Below are 22,715 nucleotides of genomic sequence, written 5' to 3'. Positions count from 1 at the left end.
TTCAAAATCACATTTTTTTTAAATTTTAGTCATAAACATAGGATTTGTTTTATTTTTCAATCCGGTATTTAAAATTAGAGATTTGTAAATTATTTGTAATTAAAATTTTGGGAATTACAAAATAAAACAAAATTTTATTTAAATGTTAATTCAATTACTTGTTATGTTAATTCAATTGTATTTTTAATGAATTAATTGTAAGCCTGTTTTCAGGGCAGTGGATATTGGTGATCATGGTTCTCTCTCCAATTTTAAGCATCAATAAACAATATGCATTTATACCTATATTATCCATCTGCTTAATACATTTCCATCGTTACTTATACATCTTTTATTATCGTAATAAAAGATACACAATGAATAATTGGGAGTAATTTATTTACATTCAAATATTAAGCAAAAAATATAATTTTCGTTGGTTCAGTAATTTAAAGTTTTAGAAGAAGATGATGAATCCGAAGAATGATCAAAATCTATTTTAACATATGAATCATTTTCTGCACTTATTGTTGGAGAAGCAACATTTTCAATTTTTTGGAATTTCGCATTATCTTTGGTACTGCATTGCGGCAGATCTAGCTTTGCGTAATATAATTCATAACTGGAGCAAGCAGTTGAAGATGTAGGCGTGGTAATATGCGGTGTTTTATTTTCGTTTATACAGCTCGGAAGCCCATAATCGCTTTCTCTATTATCTATGATGGTCAAAAATGTGGGAGAATCTTTGAATCGAGCGACTGATGAAAGTTTGTTGGCGTTGGTCAATGGTGCTAATGGCAAGGAAGGCACGTTTGATGAAACAGAATATTTCTCATTTATTCCTGCTAATGGCAATTTTCGCTCTCTGTTAGAAGATGATTCTGCTTCTTTAGAGCTGTAATTTTTACCATGTATGTTGTCTAGCAAAGAACATTTCGTACTATATTCCTCATGGAATATGATTTTTGTAGTTTTAATAATTTTCTCAGTATCAACCATAGAAATACTTTTTTTAGTTTCAGTTTCTTTAATTGGTTTTGAAGTTGGTTGAACTGAAAGTTGGGAATATATGCACGAAAGATAAGTAATTTCCTCAGAGTTCGAAGTACTATTAAGTTTTACTTCTTCCAAATGGTGATTTCGATTTTCTTCATGTAATACAAAATCAAGTTCATTAGTAGGCATACACAACTGATTTTGTTTACTGTTTGTGAGTTTTTCCTCAAATAGATAATTTCCGTGGGAATATATTTGTACTTCCTTTCTTTTTACGCGTGATGTAGATGTAATGTCACTTTCTTTTGTTGTGTCGGAAAAGCTTTCGTTTGAATGTGACAGGGAAGTCTTATGCATGGAACATATTTCTTGATTCAAAGGCTTCATTTCCAAGTATCCACTTTCTTCATGATTTATTTTTTTAGACGAAAATGTTTGTAACAACTCGCTAACAGGTTTTGATGTCTGATAACCCTTTACTTCGTTTAACGATACATCAGAACAATTTCCACTGCCAGGTACAGCTTTTCCATCTTTTTTATGGCTAGAACTTTTCGAAAAATCAATTTCCATTAGATCAATCATACAATCCACAGATACTTAACTATTTTGGACCAATATAGGAGCACTCGTTGACTTTTTATCACAATTCGTATTTAATCCCAATTTATAACCAGTATCGTCAGCCCCAAAATTTAAACTATTGTTACTAATACAACTCTGATTACAGCGGGATCTGGGAAATAAAACAGCACGCTGTAAGTCACATTTAGGAATTTTCGAACGAGATCCAACTGAAAACGCTCGGACTCGGATAGCGTTTTTGTCATGTAAAATCTCGTTCGAATTTCCCGATCGTTTGATTTTGTTTCTGTCTATCTTACTTCCAATTGAATACGATCGTTTAGGACGTTCCTTACTGTAAAATCAACAAATTTATTATATCAATATTTTGAAAATATTACAAAAATTATATACTGTATTATTCCAAAAAAAATAAGCAAAAGTTGCAATTTAATATCCCTATTGTGGAAAGGTATCGTGTATACATATTTTTCTGACGATTATAACAAAAATTTTCTTTGCGTGATTATACTCGAAACCCCTGATATTAAAAGTTATGTTCACATTTTCGAGAATTACGTTTCTACAAAATCTTTTGCGTTAAATGCCCAAGTTTTCGAATTAAATAATATTAGCATCTTTAGAGGGTATGAATTTTATGAAACTAGAACTTTTACAAACTATCCACTTATGAGAAGGGTTTGTGCTTATTCACACACGAATCTTTTGATGCCGCAACTCGTAGTTTGTTAGCGAGGGCGCGAAGAGAAAAGGCGATTGCACCGAGTTATGATATTGTTTGTAACAGTTTGCTGTTACGTAGTTCGGTATTCCGTTTAATTTTGAAATTCTTTCCATCGTTGCAATTTCGTTCGGTTTCAAAAAAATATTTAAAATGTGTTACCGATTTTCCGCTAGATCACCAATTGATTCCTCTACTTGTTTATTTGAAAGACTTCAACGACGTTTGCATTGATCCACTTACTATGTATCTCTCCCAGTAACTGGACTAAACAACACGGCTTCAACGAAGAATATTTTTGGAATATAGCTTTGTTCACCCTTCGGAAGAAATTACAAGATATTAACACAAGCATTTATTCCGAATAGCCCTCAGGTAATTTACTCTCATACCCAATAAAATCATAGCTGTGCCCTCAGACTCTTTGATTCATTCTAGCAGATAGAGCTGCAAAACAATCGATGGGACTATCGATAGTTTTATTTTCGTCTCACTATCGATAGTTTATTTTGTGTAGTTAAGGGCAGATTTACCAACAATTTTCAAAAAAATTACAAAATCTCACTTAATAAAGCTACTTAATGATATAGTCTGGTAATACCAAATGAAAATTCTAATTTTGGATAACATCCCAACAAGTCACGGCTACGGAAACTCAATACATTAAAGGAATTATCGAGGAAACTAACACATAAGCCCAATAGATAAGAAAGAGATGAATGTCTAAGAGTTTCAACTAGAAATGTCTATTAGGCCGTAAGAAACTCATAGAAACTTTAACAGGAATCTCTTATGGAGCTGTTGGGTAATTAGTCGGTGATTTAACAGACTGGTGGCTTTCACGGCTGGTAGCCTCGAGTTGCGCGAGTTGCCATCTCAACTTCCTTTGAGATGCTATCACAGAAGTCACCACGAATCGGTGCACTGGGATATTCGAATCAGTCTACGGACACAAATGTTGTGTGACGAATGAACATAATTAGGAACTACCGTTAAAACAAGAGAATGACAAAAACTACGTTTAGAACGGCGAAGCGGCGGACCGTATGAGTCAGTCGTGTATTAGTATTGATAACTTGCGCATTTGGTTTCAAATTCGTCACTACAGAAATTCGCTAAAGTCATATACAAATTACATGCCAACAATTAAAGTTCAAAAGGAATGAAATAAGAACTCTAGTATGAGTTTTAATGCCAAAGACAGACATATAGTCAGGGCTGCGACCCATTCCAAAACTCCATGCGGTTCGGTTCAGTGGTTCGAACCACTAAGAAAAAACTTTTACCGGTTCAAGAACCTGTTTATAAGTGTCTCTGAACCGCGGTTCGGTTCAAATGGTTCAATATTTTATACTAACTGATGTAAAAAAAATGTTTGTGCATATATGTATGTATGTACGAAAAAAGGCTTTAAAGTTGAGATCAAATTCATGTATTCATGTCATATTCAAATTCATGAATTCATTTACATATTTCACATACATATTTATCATATCAGTATTGACATTTACTATTATATAATTACACATACTTTTATTGGAGGGAATTTATGCTTAAAGAAGTGACATATCTGAGGTCAATATAGCAAAAGGCTACAAGCATGTATAACTAATCGTACGATTTCTTGATTACTCAGTATATAAGTTTATTAAAAGAATGTCTTCTAATAAGTCTTCGTCTATACTTGCTCTTAAGTCTGATAAAATAAATTGTATAGTTGAAAATGCTCTTTCGACCGACACTTGATTTGCAGGAGCACCTAACGCGATCTCGGCTAAACTTTTTAACTTTTTCTCTGTATAGTTTTGCCGAAATTGCAAAATATCTGCAAGTGGTAAAAGATGTTAAATATTGTCAAAACAATTAATTATGTTCACAATCGTTTTTCTAGTTGGTAAAGTTTCCTTTTTATTCAATTGTTCAAGTATGGATTCCAGTTCCTAAATATTGTATTTTAGATTTGAGATCGAAAATTTTAATCAAATGTTTTTTTGCAAAATCTTTTTTCTGAGTCTTATAATAAAATCTGATACCTGGGGTCTAAATAAACGACAGCTAAAGCACTAGAATTAGTTAATTAATATTCCCCTCGTTCTGTTAATGCAGTCAGAAACTTGCGACTTAACCACCCAACGTTTTTTTCATGTTGTATTATTTGTTTTCTAGTCGTAACAGATTCAACAAGGTATGTATGTCTAAGCTTTTTTACTACGGATTTCACTTTGCTGCGGATTTCATCTATTTCCTTTAGGAAATCTGACACTGCTCAATTTAGGGTATGTGCAGCACACCTAATGACACTTATGGAGTTATGATATAAAAAGTTGCCTCAAATTCTTCAAACGTGGAATTTGGAATGGTTGCGCCGGAAATTTCTCCACTGTTTCCATCGTCGTCATCTCCGTCATCCATGTCAAAATCTAAATTTACAAATAATTTTTAGCTAATTATAAATATATTAATAAGATCCAAGACATATATTTTTAGTTACCTTGTGAATGCGTGACTTCATTTCCTTCTTCTTCAGTATACCAGCCGTTGACTTTGATGGAAGTTTTGAACATTTTTATTAAGAAAGTTTTAGACACATATCATATTCGCCGCATTGTCGACAGTTATGGAGTAACTTCTGTCTATATTTATTTCATATGATTTTAAAACTTCTATTATTATATTCGACAAGTTCAAGCCGGTGTGCTTTTTTCCCAAATATTTATTTTATTGACAGAGTGTGTATTAGCAAATCTCCATTTTCAATGTATTGTGCATTTATTCCTATTATGAACCTAATCGACTAACACTGTCCGCTTTTATGGAAAGTAGATTGCAGTAGGAAAAGACAATAGAACACACATATATTGAATCGGAGTAAGCTTTAAAGCTGTTGGTACAGGACAGACTATGAAGCTACACTTTACCCGTCAAAAGGTGAGGGTGTGGGAGGGCACTCCTGGTGCGTGCCCTCCAACGTGTCAAATTGTAGCTTTACTTATGGCGTTGCCATCAAATAAATTTGTAGCAGGGTTGCATTTTTAAGCAAGTCGTTCATTAGTGTTTATTTGGGCTTATTTTCATTTTGAACCAAAGCGAGCCATTTTTTTGATAGATTTTCGGTTCGGTTCTCGCATTTTTAAATAAAATCGGTTCGGTTCTTGATACAGTTCAACGCTTGTAAAAATAGCCGGGTCCATTCCGGTTCGGTTCAAAACCGGTTTGCAGCCCTGCATATAGTACAAATTGTAGTATACTAAAGAAACCATATGTGTGCCAACCGTATTTTAATTTTTTGCTCCAAAGCAAATGAAGTTCTGTACTAAAATAACGTTCAAGAAACCAATGAAATTATGTGGTGTTCTGTATTGTACTACGATGGATTGCACTGAACACACCCAAAGCTTAAGCTCTTCTGCCAAAGTCATATGTTTTCTGTCACTTTGACATGTAAAAGAAAAATTTAAAATCATAATAAACGAATAAATTAAAATCAAAAAATGGTAAAAATGTTGGTGCAAAACCCTTTTCTGGAAATCAGTATTTTATATTGCTTAGTTTTCCAGTATTTTAATGAGAATTAAGAACCGTGGAAAAATAAAAATTGTAAAGAAACCTCCATTTTATTTTGTACTCTAGATTTTGAAAAATAAAATTATGAAATTGAATCATATTATGTGAAAATTTTGTTGTGATCGAGTTTCTTAAATACATACATATCGTCACATAACATCAAAAAAGCCCTAAGTTACATTTTATAAATTTTACAGAAAAAGCAAAAAAACCTAAGCAAATCATGTTTTATTAGAAACATAACAAAAGAAAAACTGATAAAGAAGAACACACACAATGTCATGGCATGTCATATTGTTTTCTATTTCTCTAAAGGCGTAAGTTACTGTCTTGGTTGGCAAATTTTTTAGGCTTGCACTTAGGTCTTTTCGAATTTTGCTTATAGCAACGTTATTATTTGCTGTTGGATTATAAAATCTTAAAGGAACATATATTATGATACGATACATGATATTCAATTAAGAAGTCGATTTCGAATTCTTTGTAACTTTTTTGATCTCATGTGACGATATGTACATACATACACCCAGATAAATTAGTCTTCCTACAATAATCATTTCGAAAAGCTGTCGAAGTTTCGTTTTTAATTTCTCCTTTAGAGCCAAAAAAAAAAGTTTGTTGTACGAGAAAAGTTTCTTGCACACATTTGTGGAAATGTTCCTTCATCTCAGTTAGTAAAAAACAAAATGCTTTCTTTTCAAAAGAAAACAACTTATTAATATGCAATAAACGTTCTTTTTAAATGGCTTTGTCAATAAAATTTTAGTTTACTCCTGGGAATTTTAGTGATCATGAAGGCTTTTCCGTAGGCGCGGCACATGAGTTTTGGCCGCACCATTTTCGTCATCGTAATATAAATAAAAACTAGTTAAGCAAAGCCTCCCCCTCGTAAATATAACTTACTCAAACCGGTACATTATTGGCACACCTGAGAACACACACAGGATCTAACCACACACGATGACACCACCACACTCAACCTTTGAGAACACCACACATAAATTACAAAAAGGATTGGATTATCGCTTCGTATCGTTTAATTGTTTTAACATCAATTCTGCTGAGTAGAGTTGTAATAGGTGTATTAACTCCAATTAATAGGGCACAAATACATATTAAATAATCTATCTAATATTAAGTAATAATCGTATATGCCATTATATAAGGGCTAGTAAAATTAAATTCATTATTTTTCCAATATATGGTTTATTGATCTGTATCTCAAATTGTATAAGTGAAATCTTAGATTTCGTACTAATAAAACTTTTCAGACAGTTTTGTGCTTACTTGCATCAGCATTATTAGAGCACTATGGACAACAACAAAGAAATAATACGCCTTATTTTACAGTTTTTCGATAAAGGCGAAAACGCAAGCCGGGCGGCAGAACATCTGAAGTGTTTTTTATAACGGAGGACCATTTTTTGTGACTTGTAGCTGTGTAACTGTAGGTGACGATGGTTTGTTTACAATGTATTGTACTTCGCAATATTATTCTGGTTGGAATTTCTTGCGTTTTTTTTCAGTAATTTCGAAAATAATTTTCTCGCAAATGTCAGCGTTTTTTATGTGTCTCATAAAAGTTTCAGAGTGCTTTCCCCTCATTTTTAATTTATAATATTTACACTGACTTGTGTTAGACTTCTTGTCATAAACAAAGCTTTCATGTACTATTTATCAGGGCTATTAAACGAAGAAGAGTTGTTTAGGGAAATTATAGCTAAACTAACTATTTTCATACAAAATTCATTTTGGAAGCAGTATTTTGTGGAACTAAAAATTTTTAAAATGTTTTCAATTTAAAATATAGAGTACCAAAAATAGTTATTTCTCACATCAAAAGCGGTAATCAATATAGATAAAAAAAGGAAATTTATGAATATTTCGAACCGAAACACTATTAATAAATTAAACAAAGAGTGTTAAAAATTGATGAAAATTTATTAAAAATAAAAATCTTCTTACAAAGATAACCAAAATCAAAACCTGAACCACGCAAGCGCAAAATATTTTAAAATTCAAAATCACATTTTTTTTTAATTTTTAGTCATAAACATAGGATTTGTTTTATTTTTCAATCCGGTATTTAAAATTAGAGATTTGTAAATTATTTGTAATTAAAATTTTGGGAATTACAAAATAAAACAAAATTTTATTTAAATGTTAATTCAATTACTTTTTATGTTAATTCAATTGTATTTTTAATGAATTAATTGTAAGCCTGTTTTCAAGGCAGTGGATATTGGTGATCATGGTTCTCTCTCCAATTTTAAGCATCAATAAACAATATACATTTATACCTATATTATCCATCTGCTTAATACATTTCCATCGTTACTTACACATCTTTTATTATCGTAATAAAAGATACACAATGAATAATTGGGAGTAATTTATTTACATTCAAATATTAAGCAAAAAATATAATTTTCGTTGGTTCAGTAATTTAAAGTTTTAGAAGAAGATGATGAATCCGAAGAATGATCAAAATCTATTTTAGCATATGAATCATTTTCTGCACTTATTGCACTTATTGTTGGAGGAGCAACATTTTCAATTTTTTGGAATTTCGCATTATCTTTGGTACTGCATTGCGGCAGATCTAGCTTTGCGTAATATAATTCATAACTGGAGCAAGCAGTTGAAGATGTAGGCGTGGTAATATGCGGTGTTTTATTTTCGTTTATACAGTTCGGAAGCCCATGATCGTTTTCTCTATTATCTATGATGGTCAAAAATGTAGGAGAATCGTTGAATCGAGCGACTGATGAAAGTTTGTTGGCGTTGGTCAATGGTGCTAATGGCAAGGAAGGCACGTTTGATGAAACAGAATATTTCTCATTTATTCCTGCTAATGGCAATTTTCGCTCTCTGTTAGAAGAGGATTCTGCTTCTTTAGAGCTGTAATTTTTACCATGTATGTTGTCTAGCAAAGAACATTTCGTACTAAATTCCTCATGGAATATGTTTTTTGTAGTTTTAATAATTTTCTCAGTATCAACCATAGAAATACTTCTTTTAGTTTCGGTTTCATTAATTGTTTTTGAAGTTGGTTGAACTGAAAGTTGGGAATATATGCACGAAAGATAAGTAATTTCCTCAGAGTTCGAAGTACTATCAAGTTTTACTTCTTCCAAATGGTGATTTCGATTTTCTTCATGTAATACAAAATCAAGTTCATTAGTAGGCATACACAACTGATTTTGTTTACTGTTTGTGAGTTTTTCCTCAAATAGATAGTTTCCGTGGGAATATATTTGTACTTCCTTTCTTTTTACGCGTGATGTAGATGTAATGTCACTTGCTTTTGTTGTGTCGGAAAAGCTTTCGTTTGAATGTGACAGGGAAGTCTTATGCATGGAACATATTTCTTGATTCAAAGGCTTCATTTCCAAGTATCCACTTTCTTCATGATTTATTTTTTTAGACGAAAATGTTTGTAACAACTCGCTAACAGGTTTTGATGTCTGATAACCCTTTACTTCGTTTAACGATACATCAGAACAATTTCCACTGCCAGGTACAGCTTTTCCATCTTTTTTATGGCTAGAACTTTTCGAAAAATCAATTTCCATTAGATCACTCATACAATCCACAGATACTTGACTATTTTGGACCAATATAGGAGCACTCGTTGACTTTTTATCACAATTCGTATTTAATCCCAATTTATAACCAGTATCGTCAGCCCCAAAATTTAAACTATTGTTACTAATACAACTCTGATTAAAGCGGGATCTGGGAAATAAAACAGCACGCTGTAAGTCACATTTAGGAATTTTCGCCCGAGATCCAACTGAAAACGCTCGGACTCGGATAGCGTTTTTGTCATGTAAAATCTCGTTCGAATTTCCCGCTCGTTTAATTTTGTTTCTGTCTATCTTACTTCCAATTGAATACGATCGTTTAGGACGTTCCTCACTGTAAAATCAACAAATTTATTATATCAATATATTGAAAATATTACAAAAATTATATACTGTATTATTCCAAAAAAAATAAGCAAAAGTTGCAATTTAATATCCCTATTGTGGAAAGGTATCGTGTATACATATTTTTCTGACGATTATAACAAAAATTTTCTTTGCGTGATTATTCTCGAAACCCCTGATATTAAAAGTTATGTTCACATTTTCGAGAACTACTGTTTAGAGTATTTGGCAGCATTGATCATATTTGTAAAATTAAACATAAAAAAAAAATATAAAACAATAAAGTTCATTAAAATTTATTTAGTAGATTTGATTAATTTGTACGTTTCTACAAAATCTTTTGCGTTAAATGCCCAAGTTTTCGAATAAATTAATATTGGCATCTTTAGAGGGTATGAATTTTATGAAACTAGAACTTTTACAAACTATCCACTTATGAGAAGAGTTTGTGCTGATTCACACACGAATCTTTTGATGCCGCAACTCGTAGTTTGTTAGCGAGGGCGCGAAGAGAAAAGGCGATTGCACCGAGTTATGATATTGTTTGTAACAGTTTGCTGTTACGTAGTTCGGTATTCCGTTTAATTTTGAAATTCTTTCCATCGTTGCAATTTCGTTCGGTTTCAAAAAAATATTTAAAATGTGTTACCGATATTCCGCTAGATCACCAATTGATTCCTCTACTTGTTTATTTGAAAGACTTCAACGACGTTTGCATTGATCCACTTACTATGTATCTCTCCCAGTAACTGGACTAAACAACACGGCTTCAACGAAAAATATTTTTGGAATATAGCTTTGTTCACCCTTCGGAAGAAATTACAAGATATTAACACAAGCATTTATTCCGAATAGCCCTCAGGTAATTTACTCTCATACCCAATAAAATCATAGCTGTGCCCTCAGACTCTTTGATTCATTCTAGCAGATAGAGCTGCAAAACAATCGATGGGACTATCAATAGTTTTATTTTCGTCTCACTGTCGATAGTTTATTTTGACTATCGATGTTTTGTGTAGTTAAGGGCAGATTTACCAACAATTTTCAAAGAATTACAAAATCTCACTTAATAAAGCTACTTAATGATATAGTCTGGTAATACCAAATGAAAATTCTAATTTTGGATAACATCCCAGCAAGTCACGGCTACGGAAACTCAATACATTAAAGGAATTATAGAGGAAACTAACACATAAGCCCAATAGATAAGAAAGAGATGAATGATCACACGTACATAAGAGTTTCAATTAGAAATGTCTATTAGCAGAGAACGTAAATGAATAGAGAAGGAGCAAATGTTAAATGAAAACTTTTTGAGTACTAATTTGTAATTCCACATGAAGGAACATCGAAAAATATAACTTCGAAAAAGAAAAATACACCACACAATGTGCGAAATGCTATAAATAGACACAACGAATATTCCTATATGAAAAATCGTTGCGCATACCTATTTAGATTTATGTTTTCAATTTCTATGATATGACAAATTTATAATTATGAAAAGCCTTCTGAATTAAAAATCTGTATTACCGGTAAAAACCTCAGAATTCATAATAAAATAAACATTTAGTAGGCTATTTTTCCAACTTATGTATGTGCGTTATGTGAGCAATTGCTTATTAAACAAAGGATAACAATAAAACGGTGGCTAAGCGGCCACATTTCCACTTTTCTGGTGGCTGAGGTCGTAAGCGGGAAGGGGTTAAGCACAATCCGAATACGAACCTATACGTTCGAATCCTAAAACTCATGAAACTGAAATTTTATTTAATTTTTATTTTATTAATTGGAATCTAAGCATATCATAATTCAATTACTTTAATAGCATATTTAACTTCCTGAGATAATTAAAATATTTCAGGAAAATATGTTCATATGTTTGGGTTTATTGCATATTCCTTTATTTATGCGTATTTACACAAATGTGATAATCACACATACATTCATGAGTACACGTACGCTGATGCTTGCTTCTTCTTGCCCCGCACAAGCAATGACTTTTGTCCACACTTTTTGCTTTTTGCGAGTAGAACGATCGCAGGCAAGGAGGGATTGGGGCGCACTGCCACATAATTATTTCAGATATATATTTTATTTATCGAATTTAGTTTAAAAACGATTATAGGTATGCGTTTATGTGTATTTATATATATATATAATATATATTATAGTACGAAAATAATTCATAAATGCATCAGTATTTTTCAATACAAATTAAGCAACATAATAATATACTAAGAGTCCTCAGTTAGAACGCCTCTGTGTATAGTGGCAAGCCAACGAAATAACGGCGAGTTCGCGCAGACATTGTGTTGTTGAAAGTAACCAAATGACGACAAACATACATATGAGCTCGCATACATATTGACGCCGAATTTTGCGCATCGTGGCGGAGTTGACAAAATTTGTTTCAATTGACAATTTTACGACAATGTCGATCGGCTATGTTGTCTCGTTTGTCCTTTTTGCAGGGCTTTGCTGTTGAAAATTGACTTATGCTCTTTTGAAATATTGCGATTACCGATTGGGCTGCATTTTCATAGCGTCGTATTTGGATAAAATGGGCTAAATCGACAAACTATGAAATAATGATAATAAATAAACATATAAAAGTACTATATGGACTGTGCTTAGAATATATAGAAGTAGTTAATGATTTCATATGAATGGCAATTTAATATAAATTTTGTAATTTAATGCCATAAATAGTGCATAATATGCAAAAATATAAATATTATTTAAATTCGCTAACAGGTCATGTTGCCAATTCTCCTTTTTGAAGTGAACATCAGACAAATTCTTCAATTTCTGATTTTTAGCAAATGTTGTGAGGAGCAGCTTGTGGGCAACATACAAACGCGAGGGGGATGGTAGGATTTTCAGTGATACAAATTGTAAAATTGAAATTTTGCTGATTCTTCAATTTTACTGAAGACATTCAAATTCAATTTCATTCATTTTTATTTTCGCGCATTTGCGGTAGGAATTCTATATGAAAACCAAATGTGGTTTACCAGGCGCACAGAAAAAATAGCGCGGCGCAGAGTTATGAACGAACGCACTTTGCTTTGAAGCAGCGCACGTTCCTTATGAATGAATTTGTTGTCGTTGTAATATGAAATACTTAGAAAATATGCCGCGAGTTCGCTTGAATATTATTGGCCGATGATGGTGCGTCTACGTTTTTTTGTCACTTGCGCGAATGTTTGATTTTTTGCGAAAGACATATTGAGGTACATACATATGTACATATGTGTACATATATGCAAATATATTTGGACATGCGAATGAAGGAAGGCAATTTCAAGAATATTCACATATAGACATATAAACATTGACGCAAGTAAACAACAATAGCTGTTTGAGTTCACAGATTAGACAAATATTTTCTAATATCATCTGTGGTGCTGCTTGTATAGCACACTTCCTTATAGCAATGAAATGTTTTGCCTAAGTTCATATCCTATCACATATTTTTATATACTCTTTTTTTACTTTTATAACTCTTTTTTATTAAATGATATTTTAGTTCTATTTTCATATTATTTCCCTCATTACTTATATTTTCTTTTTATAAGTCAATTATTTTCCTTTTTATTATTTTAAGTTTTGTTTATGCGCATATCAAAGAACATCTGTGCATATGTATGTGTATACATTTTGCTTATAGAGTGGTGTAGTTCGTTTCGTACCCTGATAGTTGTGGTGAAATTTTATTTTCCAATTTGCGCGTTTTCGATGTTCCTCCATCGTAATTAACATTTTAGTACTGCTAACATTTGCTCCTTCTCTATTCATTTACGTTCTCTGCTATTAGGCCTTAAGAAACTCATAGAAACTTTAACAGGAATCTCTTATGGAGCTGTTGGGTAATTAGTCGGTGATTTAACAGACTGGTGGCTTGCAGGGCTGGTAGCCTCGAGTTGCGCGAGTTGCCATCTCAACTTCCTTTGAGATGCTATCACAGAAGTCACCACGAATCGGTGCACTGGGATATTCGAATCAGTCTACGGACACAAATGTTGTGTGACGAATGAACATAATTAGGAACTACCGTTAAAACAAGAGAATGACAAAAACTACGTTTAGAACGGCGAAGCGGCGGACCGTATGAGTCAGTCGTGTATTAGTATTGATAACTTGCGCATTTGGTTTCAAATTCGTCACTACAGAAATTCGCTAAAGTCATATACAAATTACATGCCAACAATTAAAGTTCAAAAGGAATGAAAGAAGAACTCTAGTATGAGTATTAATGCCAAAGACAGACATATATAGGCTGCAACCCATTCCAAAACTCCATGCGGTTCGGTTCAGTGGTTCGAACCACTAAGAAAAAACTTTTACCGGTTCAAGAACCTGTTTATAAGTGTCCCTGAACCGCGGTTCGGTTCAAATGGTTCAATATTTTATACTAACTGATGTAAAAAAAATGTTTGTGCATATATGTATGTATGTACGAAAAAAGGCTTTAAAGTTGAGATCAAATTCATGTATTCATTTCATATTCAAATTCATGAATTCATTTACATATTTCACATACATATTTATCATATCAGTATTGACATTTACTATTATATAATTACACATACTTTTATTGGAGGGAATTTATGCTTAAAGAAGTGACATATCTGAGGTCAATATAGCAAAAGGCTACAAGCATGTATAACTAATCGTACGATTTCTTGATTACTCAGTATATAAGTTTATTAAAAGAATGTCTTCTAATAAGTCTTCGTCTATACTTGCTCTTAAGTCTGATAAAATAAATTGTATAGTTGAAAATGCTCTTTCGACCGACACTTGATTTGCAGGAGCACCTAACGCGATCTCGGCTAAACTTTTTAACTTTTTCTCTGTATAGTTTTGCCGAAATTGCAAAATATCTGCAAGTGGTAAAAGATGCTAAATATTGTCAAAACAATTAATTATGTTCACAATCGTTTTTCTAGTTGGTAAAGTTTTCTTTTTATTCAATTGTTCAAGTATGGATTCCAGTTCCTAAATATTGTATTTTAGATTTGAGATCGAAAATTTTAATCAAATGTTTTTTTGCAAAATCTTTTTTCTGAGTCTTATAATAAAATCTGATACCTGGGGTCTAAATAAACGACAGCTAAAGCACTAGAATTAGTTAATTAATATTCCCCTCGTTCTGTTAATGCAGTCAGAAACTTGCGACTTAACCACCCAACGTTTTTTTCATGTTGTATTATTTGTTTTCTAGTCGTAACAGATTCAACAAGGTATGTATGTCTAAGCTTTTTTACTACGGATTTCACTTTGCTGCGGATTTCATCTATTTCCTTTAGGAAATCTGACACTGCTCAATTTAGGGTATGTGCAGCACACCTAATGACACTTATGGAGTTATGATATAAAAAGTTGCCTCAAATTCTTCAAACGTGGAATTTGGAATGGTTGCGCCGGAAATTTCTCCACTGTTTCCATCGTCGTCATCTCCGTCATCCATGTCAAAATCTAAATTTACAAATAATTTTTAGCTAATTATAAATATATTAATAAGATCCAAGACATATTGTTTTAGTTACCTTGTGAATACGTGACTTCATTTCCTTCTTCTTCAGTATACAGCCGTTGACTTTGATGGAAGTTTTGAGCATTTTTATTAAGAAAGTTTCCGACATTCTGTCCATATTTATTTTATATGATTTTAAAACTTCAATTATTATATTCTGCTTTCACAAATATTTCTTTTATTGACAGAGTGTGTATTAGCAAATCTCCATTTTCACTGTATTGTGCATTTATTTCTATTATGAACCTAATCGACTAACACTGTCCGCTTTTAAGGAAAGAAAGAAATTCCCAAATATTTCTTTTATTGGCAGAGAGTGTATTAGCAAATCTCCATTTTCAATGTATTGTGCATTTATTCCTATTATGAACCTAATCGACTAACACAGTCCGCTTTTATGGAAAGTAGATTGCAGTAGGAAAAGACAATAGAACACACATATATTGAATCGGAGTAAGCTTTAAAGCTGTTGGTACAGGACAGACTATGAAGCTACACTTTACCCGTCAAAAGGTGAGGGTGTGGGAGGGCACTCCTGGTGCGTGCCCTCCAACGTGTCAAATTGTAGCTTTACTTATGGCGTTGCCATCAAATAAATTTGTAGCAGGGTTGCATTTTTAAGCAAGTCGTTCATTAGTGTTTATTTGGGCTTATTTTCATTTTGAACCAAAGCGAGCCATTTTTTTGATAGATTTTCGGTTCAGTTCTCGCATTTTTAAATAAAATCGGTTCGGTTCTTGATACAGTTCAACGCTTGTAAAAATAGCCGGGTCCATTCCGGTTCGGTTCAAAACCGGTTTGCAGCCCTGCATATAGTACAAATTGTAGTATACTAAAGAAACCATATGTGTGCCAACCGTATTTTAATTTTTTGCTCCAAAGCAAATGAAGTTCTGTACTAAAATAACGTTCAAGAAACCAATGAAATTATGTGGTGTTCTGTATTGTACTACGATGGATTGCACTGAACACACCCAAAGCTTAAGCTCTTCTGCCAAAGTCATATGTTTTCTGTCACTTTGACATGTAAAAGAAAAATTTAAAATCATAATAAACGAATAAATTAAAATCAAAAAATGGTAAAAATGTTGGTGCAAAACCCTTTTCTGGAAATCAGTATTTTATATTGCTTAGTTTTCCAGTATTTTAATGAGAATTAAGAACCGTGGAAAAATAAAAATTGTAAAGAAACCTCCATTTTATTTTGTACTCTAGATTTTGAAAAATAAAATTATGAAATTGAATCATATTATGTGAAAATTTTGTTGTGATCGAGTTTCTTAAATACATACATATCGTCACATAACATCAAAAAAGCCCTAAGTTACATTTTATAAATTTTACAGAAAAAGCAAAAAAACCTAAGCAAATCATGTTTTATTAGAAACACAACAAAAGAAAAACTGATAAAGAAGAACACACACAATGTCATGGCATGTCATATTGTTTTCTATTTCTCTAAAGGCGTAAGTTACTGTCTTGGTTGGCAAATTTTTTAGGCTTGCACTTAGGTCTTTTCGAATTTTGCTTATAGCAACGTTATTATTTGCTGTTGGATTATAAAATCTTAAAGGAACATATATTATGATACGATACATGATATTCAATTAAGAAGTCGATTTCGAATTCTTTGTAACTTTTTTGATCTCATGTGACGATATGTACATACATACACCCAGATAAATTAGTCTTCCTACAATAATCATTTCGAAAAGCTGTCGAAGTTTCGTTTTTAATTTCTCCTTTAGAGCCAAAAAAAAAAGTTTGTTGTACGAGAAAAGTTTCTTGCACACATTTGTGGAAATGTTCCTTTATCTCAGTTAGTAAAAAACAAAATGCTTTCTTTTCAAAAGAAAACAACTTATTAATATGCAATAAACGTTCTTTTTAAATGGCTTTGTCAATAAAATTTTAGTTTACTCCTGGGAATTGTAGTGATCATGAAGGCTTTTCCGTAGGCGCGGCACATGAGTTTTGGCCGCACCATTTTCGTCATCGTAATATAAATAAAAACTAGTTAAGCAAAGCCTCCCCCTCGTAAATATAACTTACTCAAACCGGTACATTATTGGCACACCTGAGAACACACACAGGATCTAACCACACACGATGACACCACCACACTCAACCTTTGAGAACACCACACATAAATTACAAAAAGGATTGGATTATCGCTTCGTATCGTTTAATTGTTTTAACATCAATTCTGCTGAGTAGAGTTGTAATAGGTGTATTAACTCCAATTAATAGGGCACAAATACATATTAAATAATCTATCTAATATTAAGTAATAATCGTATATGCCATTATATAAGGGCTAGTAAAATTAAATTCAATATTTTTCCAATATATGGTTTATTGATCTGTATCTCGAGTTGTATAAGTGAAATCTTAGATTTCGTACTAATAAAACTTTTCAGACAGTTTTGTGCTTTCTTGCATCAGCATTATTAGAGCACTCTTCAAATATGGACAACAACAAAAAGATAATACGCCTTATTTTACAGTTTTTCGATAAAGGCGAAAACGCAAGCCGGGCGGCAGAACATCTGAAGTGTTTTTTATATTGATACTGTCACAACCAATGCCCCGTAACTTGGGTTTCGTCGATTCCGTTCCGGTAATTTTGATGAAAATAGTGGAAATTGTCGAATCGAGTTTGATCGTCATGTAAGCACAGTTTCGACAACCCAGGAGCTAAACATTATACAAATACCATTTGGAACCATTTAAATAAGGGTGTGTACAAAAAGAAGTTCTATGTATGGCTTTCCGTTGCCAAACGAGTTAACACAAGAAAACTCATGGACAGAGTTCTGAAGCGGATTTTAATTGGTGATGGAAAGTGCAGGTGACCCACGTCAATGTCAAGCGCAAACTGTCGTGGTCAAGCCGAGTTGAGCCGGCGCAAACGGGTACTCAGAAATGTTTTTCTATGTGTTTGGTGTGATTGTCTGGGAATCAGCTACAGTCATCGATAGTGACTTGCCAGAAGCCCTTTATTTTGTTGTCATAAAATTATAAGAGTAAACATACAAATAACGATTTTAGAATTCACGAATTGACCTAAGAAAAAAAAATTTTATTTACAAACTCATTGCAAGAAACAATTCACATTGATTTCATTTACATTTCCATAGTTCCCATAACTGAATCAAACTTATACAAAGTTTAAGATTGAAATTTATGTAAAAGACGTTTAAATAATTGTGGATGTCTGCAGAACTTTAAAATAAACAAGTAAAGTCAAGTTCGCCTGCAGAAGAACATTTCATATTCTCACAATTTGCAATGATAAAAGTATTGTCAAACTTTACATTAAACAAGTAAGGAAGGCTAAGTTCGGGTGAAACCGACCACTTCATACTTGGGGGAATAGTTTCAGGTGTTGGCAAAAATTTATTTTATAAAATGTTGCGAAAGAATTCAAAATTCATTGTTCAACGAAATCGGGAATGACTTCCAATCGAATTTGGTGTATTATTAATTTATATTATAGGTGATATTCTCATTAAGATAACTCACATCTTGGCCGATATATGCGATATAAAGTCAACCAGAAGTTCGAAAATCTTTATATTAGGTATATAGGGGATACGGGAAGTATTGATCCGCAACCCTTTTTCAACATACTATTGCATGCTATTATCGGGAAAGGACTCCCTTAGAATTTCAGTACTATATCCAATAGATTGACCGACATTTTCGATAAAAATTTCATAGTAGGAACTGTGGTTCACATATTCGGCATGTGGGGCTTTAACAGTTGGAGCACGATTTTGAAAATTTTTGGTCATCAGGTGGAACATTATTCGTGCAAAGTTATATCTCGATATATTCATTGGTGCTTGATTTGTATACCGAAAAGTGAAAGAATCAGATGGAATATAAACTAGTGTTATATGGGAAGTAGGCGTGGTTTTTGTCCGATTTTATCCACTTTCGCACTGTAATGTAGGAAAGTATTACCTATTGGATTTGGTTCATATGTAGGATAGTATTACCTACTGAGTTTGGTTGAAATCGGTCGAGACACGCGACATAGGTTTTCGCCTTAATGTGGGCGGTGTGGGCCAAATTTGACACCGGCTTCTATAGATCTATTTGTATCATTTCATCGAATTTAGTTATTATAGCTTGAATAGTTTAGGAGATACGTACATTACAGGGCGGGGCCACGTCCAGTAATAAAAACGTTTTCAACCATAGATACCCCTGGCTAATGTAATTCGGTGTACTAAATAACAGCCTAGTGTCTTATTGTGGGGTTTAGTTATGGCACTTTATATGTTTTCATGGCGTTTTGTGGACGTTACATCAGGATTTCATTGCAGGATTGGGTACCAAATTTTTACTCAAGTTAAAGCTTGCAGAGACGGACGGACGGACAGACAGACAGTCATTCGAAATTCAACCTTTTTCTGGTTACAACCAAATTTACTGGTCAGAGCAATTGTAAATAGCACAAATTTAGGAAAATTGCCAATGTATTTCTTTACGCGGTTTGTTTGTAACCAATCTACCGTGTAAAAACATAATTAGGTGTACATACATATATAAATGTTATACAAGAAATTGCTCCAATGATTACTATCTCGACGCTTAAATTTAGTTCTTCTGATGTTGCTTTAGTAGGTTATCATACTTTTGTAGTTTTCAAAATAACCTTTTGTATGGGGGATGAGCATTTCACACATTATGACACTGTATGGTGCAATGCGTAACTGAAATATTTATAAGGACATGACTATGCCAAATGTAACATTCGTTTCTTGTTGTATTGAAATATCTACTGACTAAAGGATATGTCCGGTATGAACATGTCCATTAAATGTAACTAATAGTATTTTCGCACAGGAGTTAATTGATCAATTAACCGGCGTTTGCTCGAATAAAGCGCCAATTTAGATCGATTTACCATACAAAATAAAAATCTCATTCGAATTTTAATCGAGTTGAAACTGGAATGCAACTCTGCGGGTTGTTTTCCAGGCTATAATTTTTGTTGTGTGCATTGATAAAATAACAATCAGCTGATGAATTTTAATTATTAGAAAAAATACAGGCAAGTAAAACAGGTGATCGATACTCGAGCCTATCGTTATTAATCGATTAGCCGGCTACAAGAAAGGCAAAAACTGGTTTCTCAATTATAATCTTAATGTACTAAATTAATTTGGCTGTGCGAAAAGGCTAAAAGGTATTTCTTATAATAATCGAATTTAGAAACTAAATATTTAGTTTACAATAGCAAAAAAAACCTTTCCACACGCGATCAAAACCAAACCAAGAGTTCGATTCGAGAGATTTCGAATGCAATCGTCAAGAGAATGTACCACACGATAAATTTCTCTTGCAATAACATCAAGGCTAAAGATGTATTGAACCACACTCATAAGCTCTAAAAATTCAACCGGAAGAACGAAATTATCACGATAGCGAAATGTTAAAACATATTCATTACATCGGAGTCGTACGTGGTTATTAGATGATATCTATTTTAAATTTAAATTAAAGAAGGATGTTACATAAATACGTTAAGTAAACAAAACTATTTCACTATAATGCACATGTAGTAAATGTTCGTCGAATTATCTTTTATCATGGTATTTAATATAACCTTTATTTATAAGCAATAAAACTACAAAGAAAAAGTATCACGACAAGAGGCAAAGTCAAAACGGTCTGCGAACGAAGTCGAATAGTGAGAAAGATGAAAAAGCTAGAATACACTCCACACAAACCGGGCGGAAGTTGATGAACAGTTTGGAATGGATATTAATTCAATAACGGATTGAAGAGCATTACATGAAGCCAATTACAAATCTCGTGTTTTGCTCGTTTCACTAAATATGAAACAATTATGCTTTGAATTTGATTTGATGCCATAAAACATAACTCTAAATGAACAGTTATTGGCGCCGAATTCATATTTTTGAACGATCAACTACTTTGCGTGGGTTAGCTATCCATATAAACATAACTTTAAATGATCTGTTATTTGCGCCGAATTCATATTTTAAAACGATCAACTACTTAGCGTGCGTTAGCTTTCAGTTTTAGTTGATTATCAGTTGCACAAACATACGATATTAGGCAAACTGTCCGCGAATGGACCGCTCGGTTTCATGGCCTTCAAAGAATTGGTTTCATCGCCGCCGTTAAAAAGAAGAAACCTGCTCTTTCGTTTCCAATTGGATGACAAACAGTACTACTGACGTTGCCCACATGAAAACCTTCAACGACATCCCATGCGACAGACTGTATAATGGAACAATGGTCCATTAGTTAAATTGCTGGAGTTATGAAAAAAGAAGACTATTTGAATATTTTACAGTCAAATTTATCGGACTTTATGGACAAGTGAGCTTATCCAGAGGACGAGATCGTTTTCAACAGGATAACGATAATACGAATAACGAACACACTCCCAAAATTGTTACTCGATGGTTCCAATGTCAACTCATCCAATGGCCAGCACAAAGTCCCGACCACAAAGGTATTTGGACCAAATATTAAATAATGTAATTTTAAGCCATTAACTTTTTACGAGCAAAACTATACTTAATGAGTTTGTTTTAGTTTTTGTTGTATTTCTCTTTTTGTATTTTTTTCATTAATAAACAGTAATCGTAAATTTTAAAATTATGATGTTAAATATTGTAGTGACATAAACAAAAAAGTTCATATGTAAATACGAAGGTGCGAATCATTTTATGTACATATATGCTCTTTTTTGTTTTTAATTAAAACTAAATTTTTAATAATGTAATACTACAAATACAAAGAAAGAGTATTTTGAGTTTCCTCCAAGCAAGTTGGTACGATTATCATTATATACGGCGTCTACCGATAGAGATGACGTGATTTTGACAGCTCGTGGCAACCATGTTTGTTTACGCAAATTGTGTCAGTGTGTTCAGTAAGGTTTGCCATTTAATAATGTCACGTTTCACTTTGGTACAACGCTTGGAAATTGTACAAGATTATTATACAAATATACTTTCTCCGAATAATTCATAAATTCACGTTAATCGAAAAATCATCTTCTCAGATGAGCCCCATTTCTGACTTACTACTTTCTTTCGAAATTAGGCAGGAAATGCCGTTACCATCAATAGCGAGCGTTATAACACGATGTTGACCGACTTTTTTTTCCCGGAATTTGATAAAATTGAAACGGAAGATCGGAAGACGGTGCGCCTTCTCATGTTTCATGTCTAAATATGGACACATTGCGTGTAAAGTTTGGCGACTTGATAATTTCGGGAAATGAGTCAGTCAAATGGACGATCATGCAATTTAACGCCTATAGATTATTTTCGCTGAGGGTAATACAAAGTTTTACAGCAATCAACCAGCAAGGCTCGAGGAGCAACAGGAGAGACAACATTCA

At 32.9% G+C, this 22,715-nt stretch overlaps 1 protein-coding gene, 1 long non-coding RNA gene and 1 pseudogene across 6 annotated transcripts in view; all 3 read right to left on the bottom strand.

The window, feature by feature from the left end:
* Positions 1–313: 313 nt before the first annotated feature.
* On the bottom strand, positions 314–2,610 carry LOC138856088 (insulin receptor substrate 1-like; annotated as a pseudogene).
* Positions 2,611–4,148: 1,538 nt separating this feature from the next.
* Positions 4,149–7,620, bottom strand: LOC138856227 (uncharacterized). The gene is made up of 2 exons (XR_011395347.1): positions 4,773–7,620; positions 4,149–4,701 (listed from the first exon to the last, which is right to left on the bottom strand). It is a non-coding gene; the product is annotated as an uncharacterized lncRNA (long non-coding RNA).
* Positions 7,621–7,962: 342 nt separating this feature from the next.
* LOC106623728 (insulin receptor substrate 1) overlaps positions 7,963–22,715 on the bottom strand; it is an 82,129-nt gene continuing 67,376 nt past the window's right edge. For all 5 annotated transcript variants that reach the window (XM_070106655.1, XM_070106654.1, XM_070106653.1 and 2 more), the window contains exon 9: positions 7,963–9,766. In XM_070106655.1, coding sequence (XP_069962756.1) covers positions 8,284–9,766 — 1,483 coding nt within the window. In that variant the 3' untranslated portion in view covers positions 7,963–8,283. The remainder of the gene's footprint in view (positions 9,767–22,715) is intronic.

This window comes from Bactrocera oleae, chromosome 3, assembly GCF_042242935.1.
Source record: "Bactrocera oleae isolate idBacOlea1 chromosome 3, idBacOlea1, whole genome shotgun sequence".
Taxonomy (NCBI): domain Eukaryota; kingdom Metazoa; phylum Arthropoda; class Insecta; order Diptera; family Tephritidae; genus Bactrocera; species Bactrocera oleae.
Note: the sequence above shows the minus strand (reverse complement) of the source record. Positions and strands in the feature narration are given on the sequence as shown.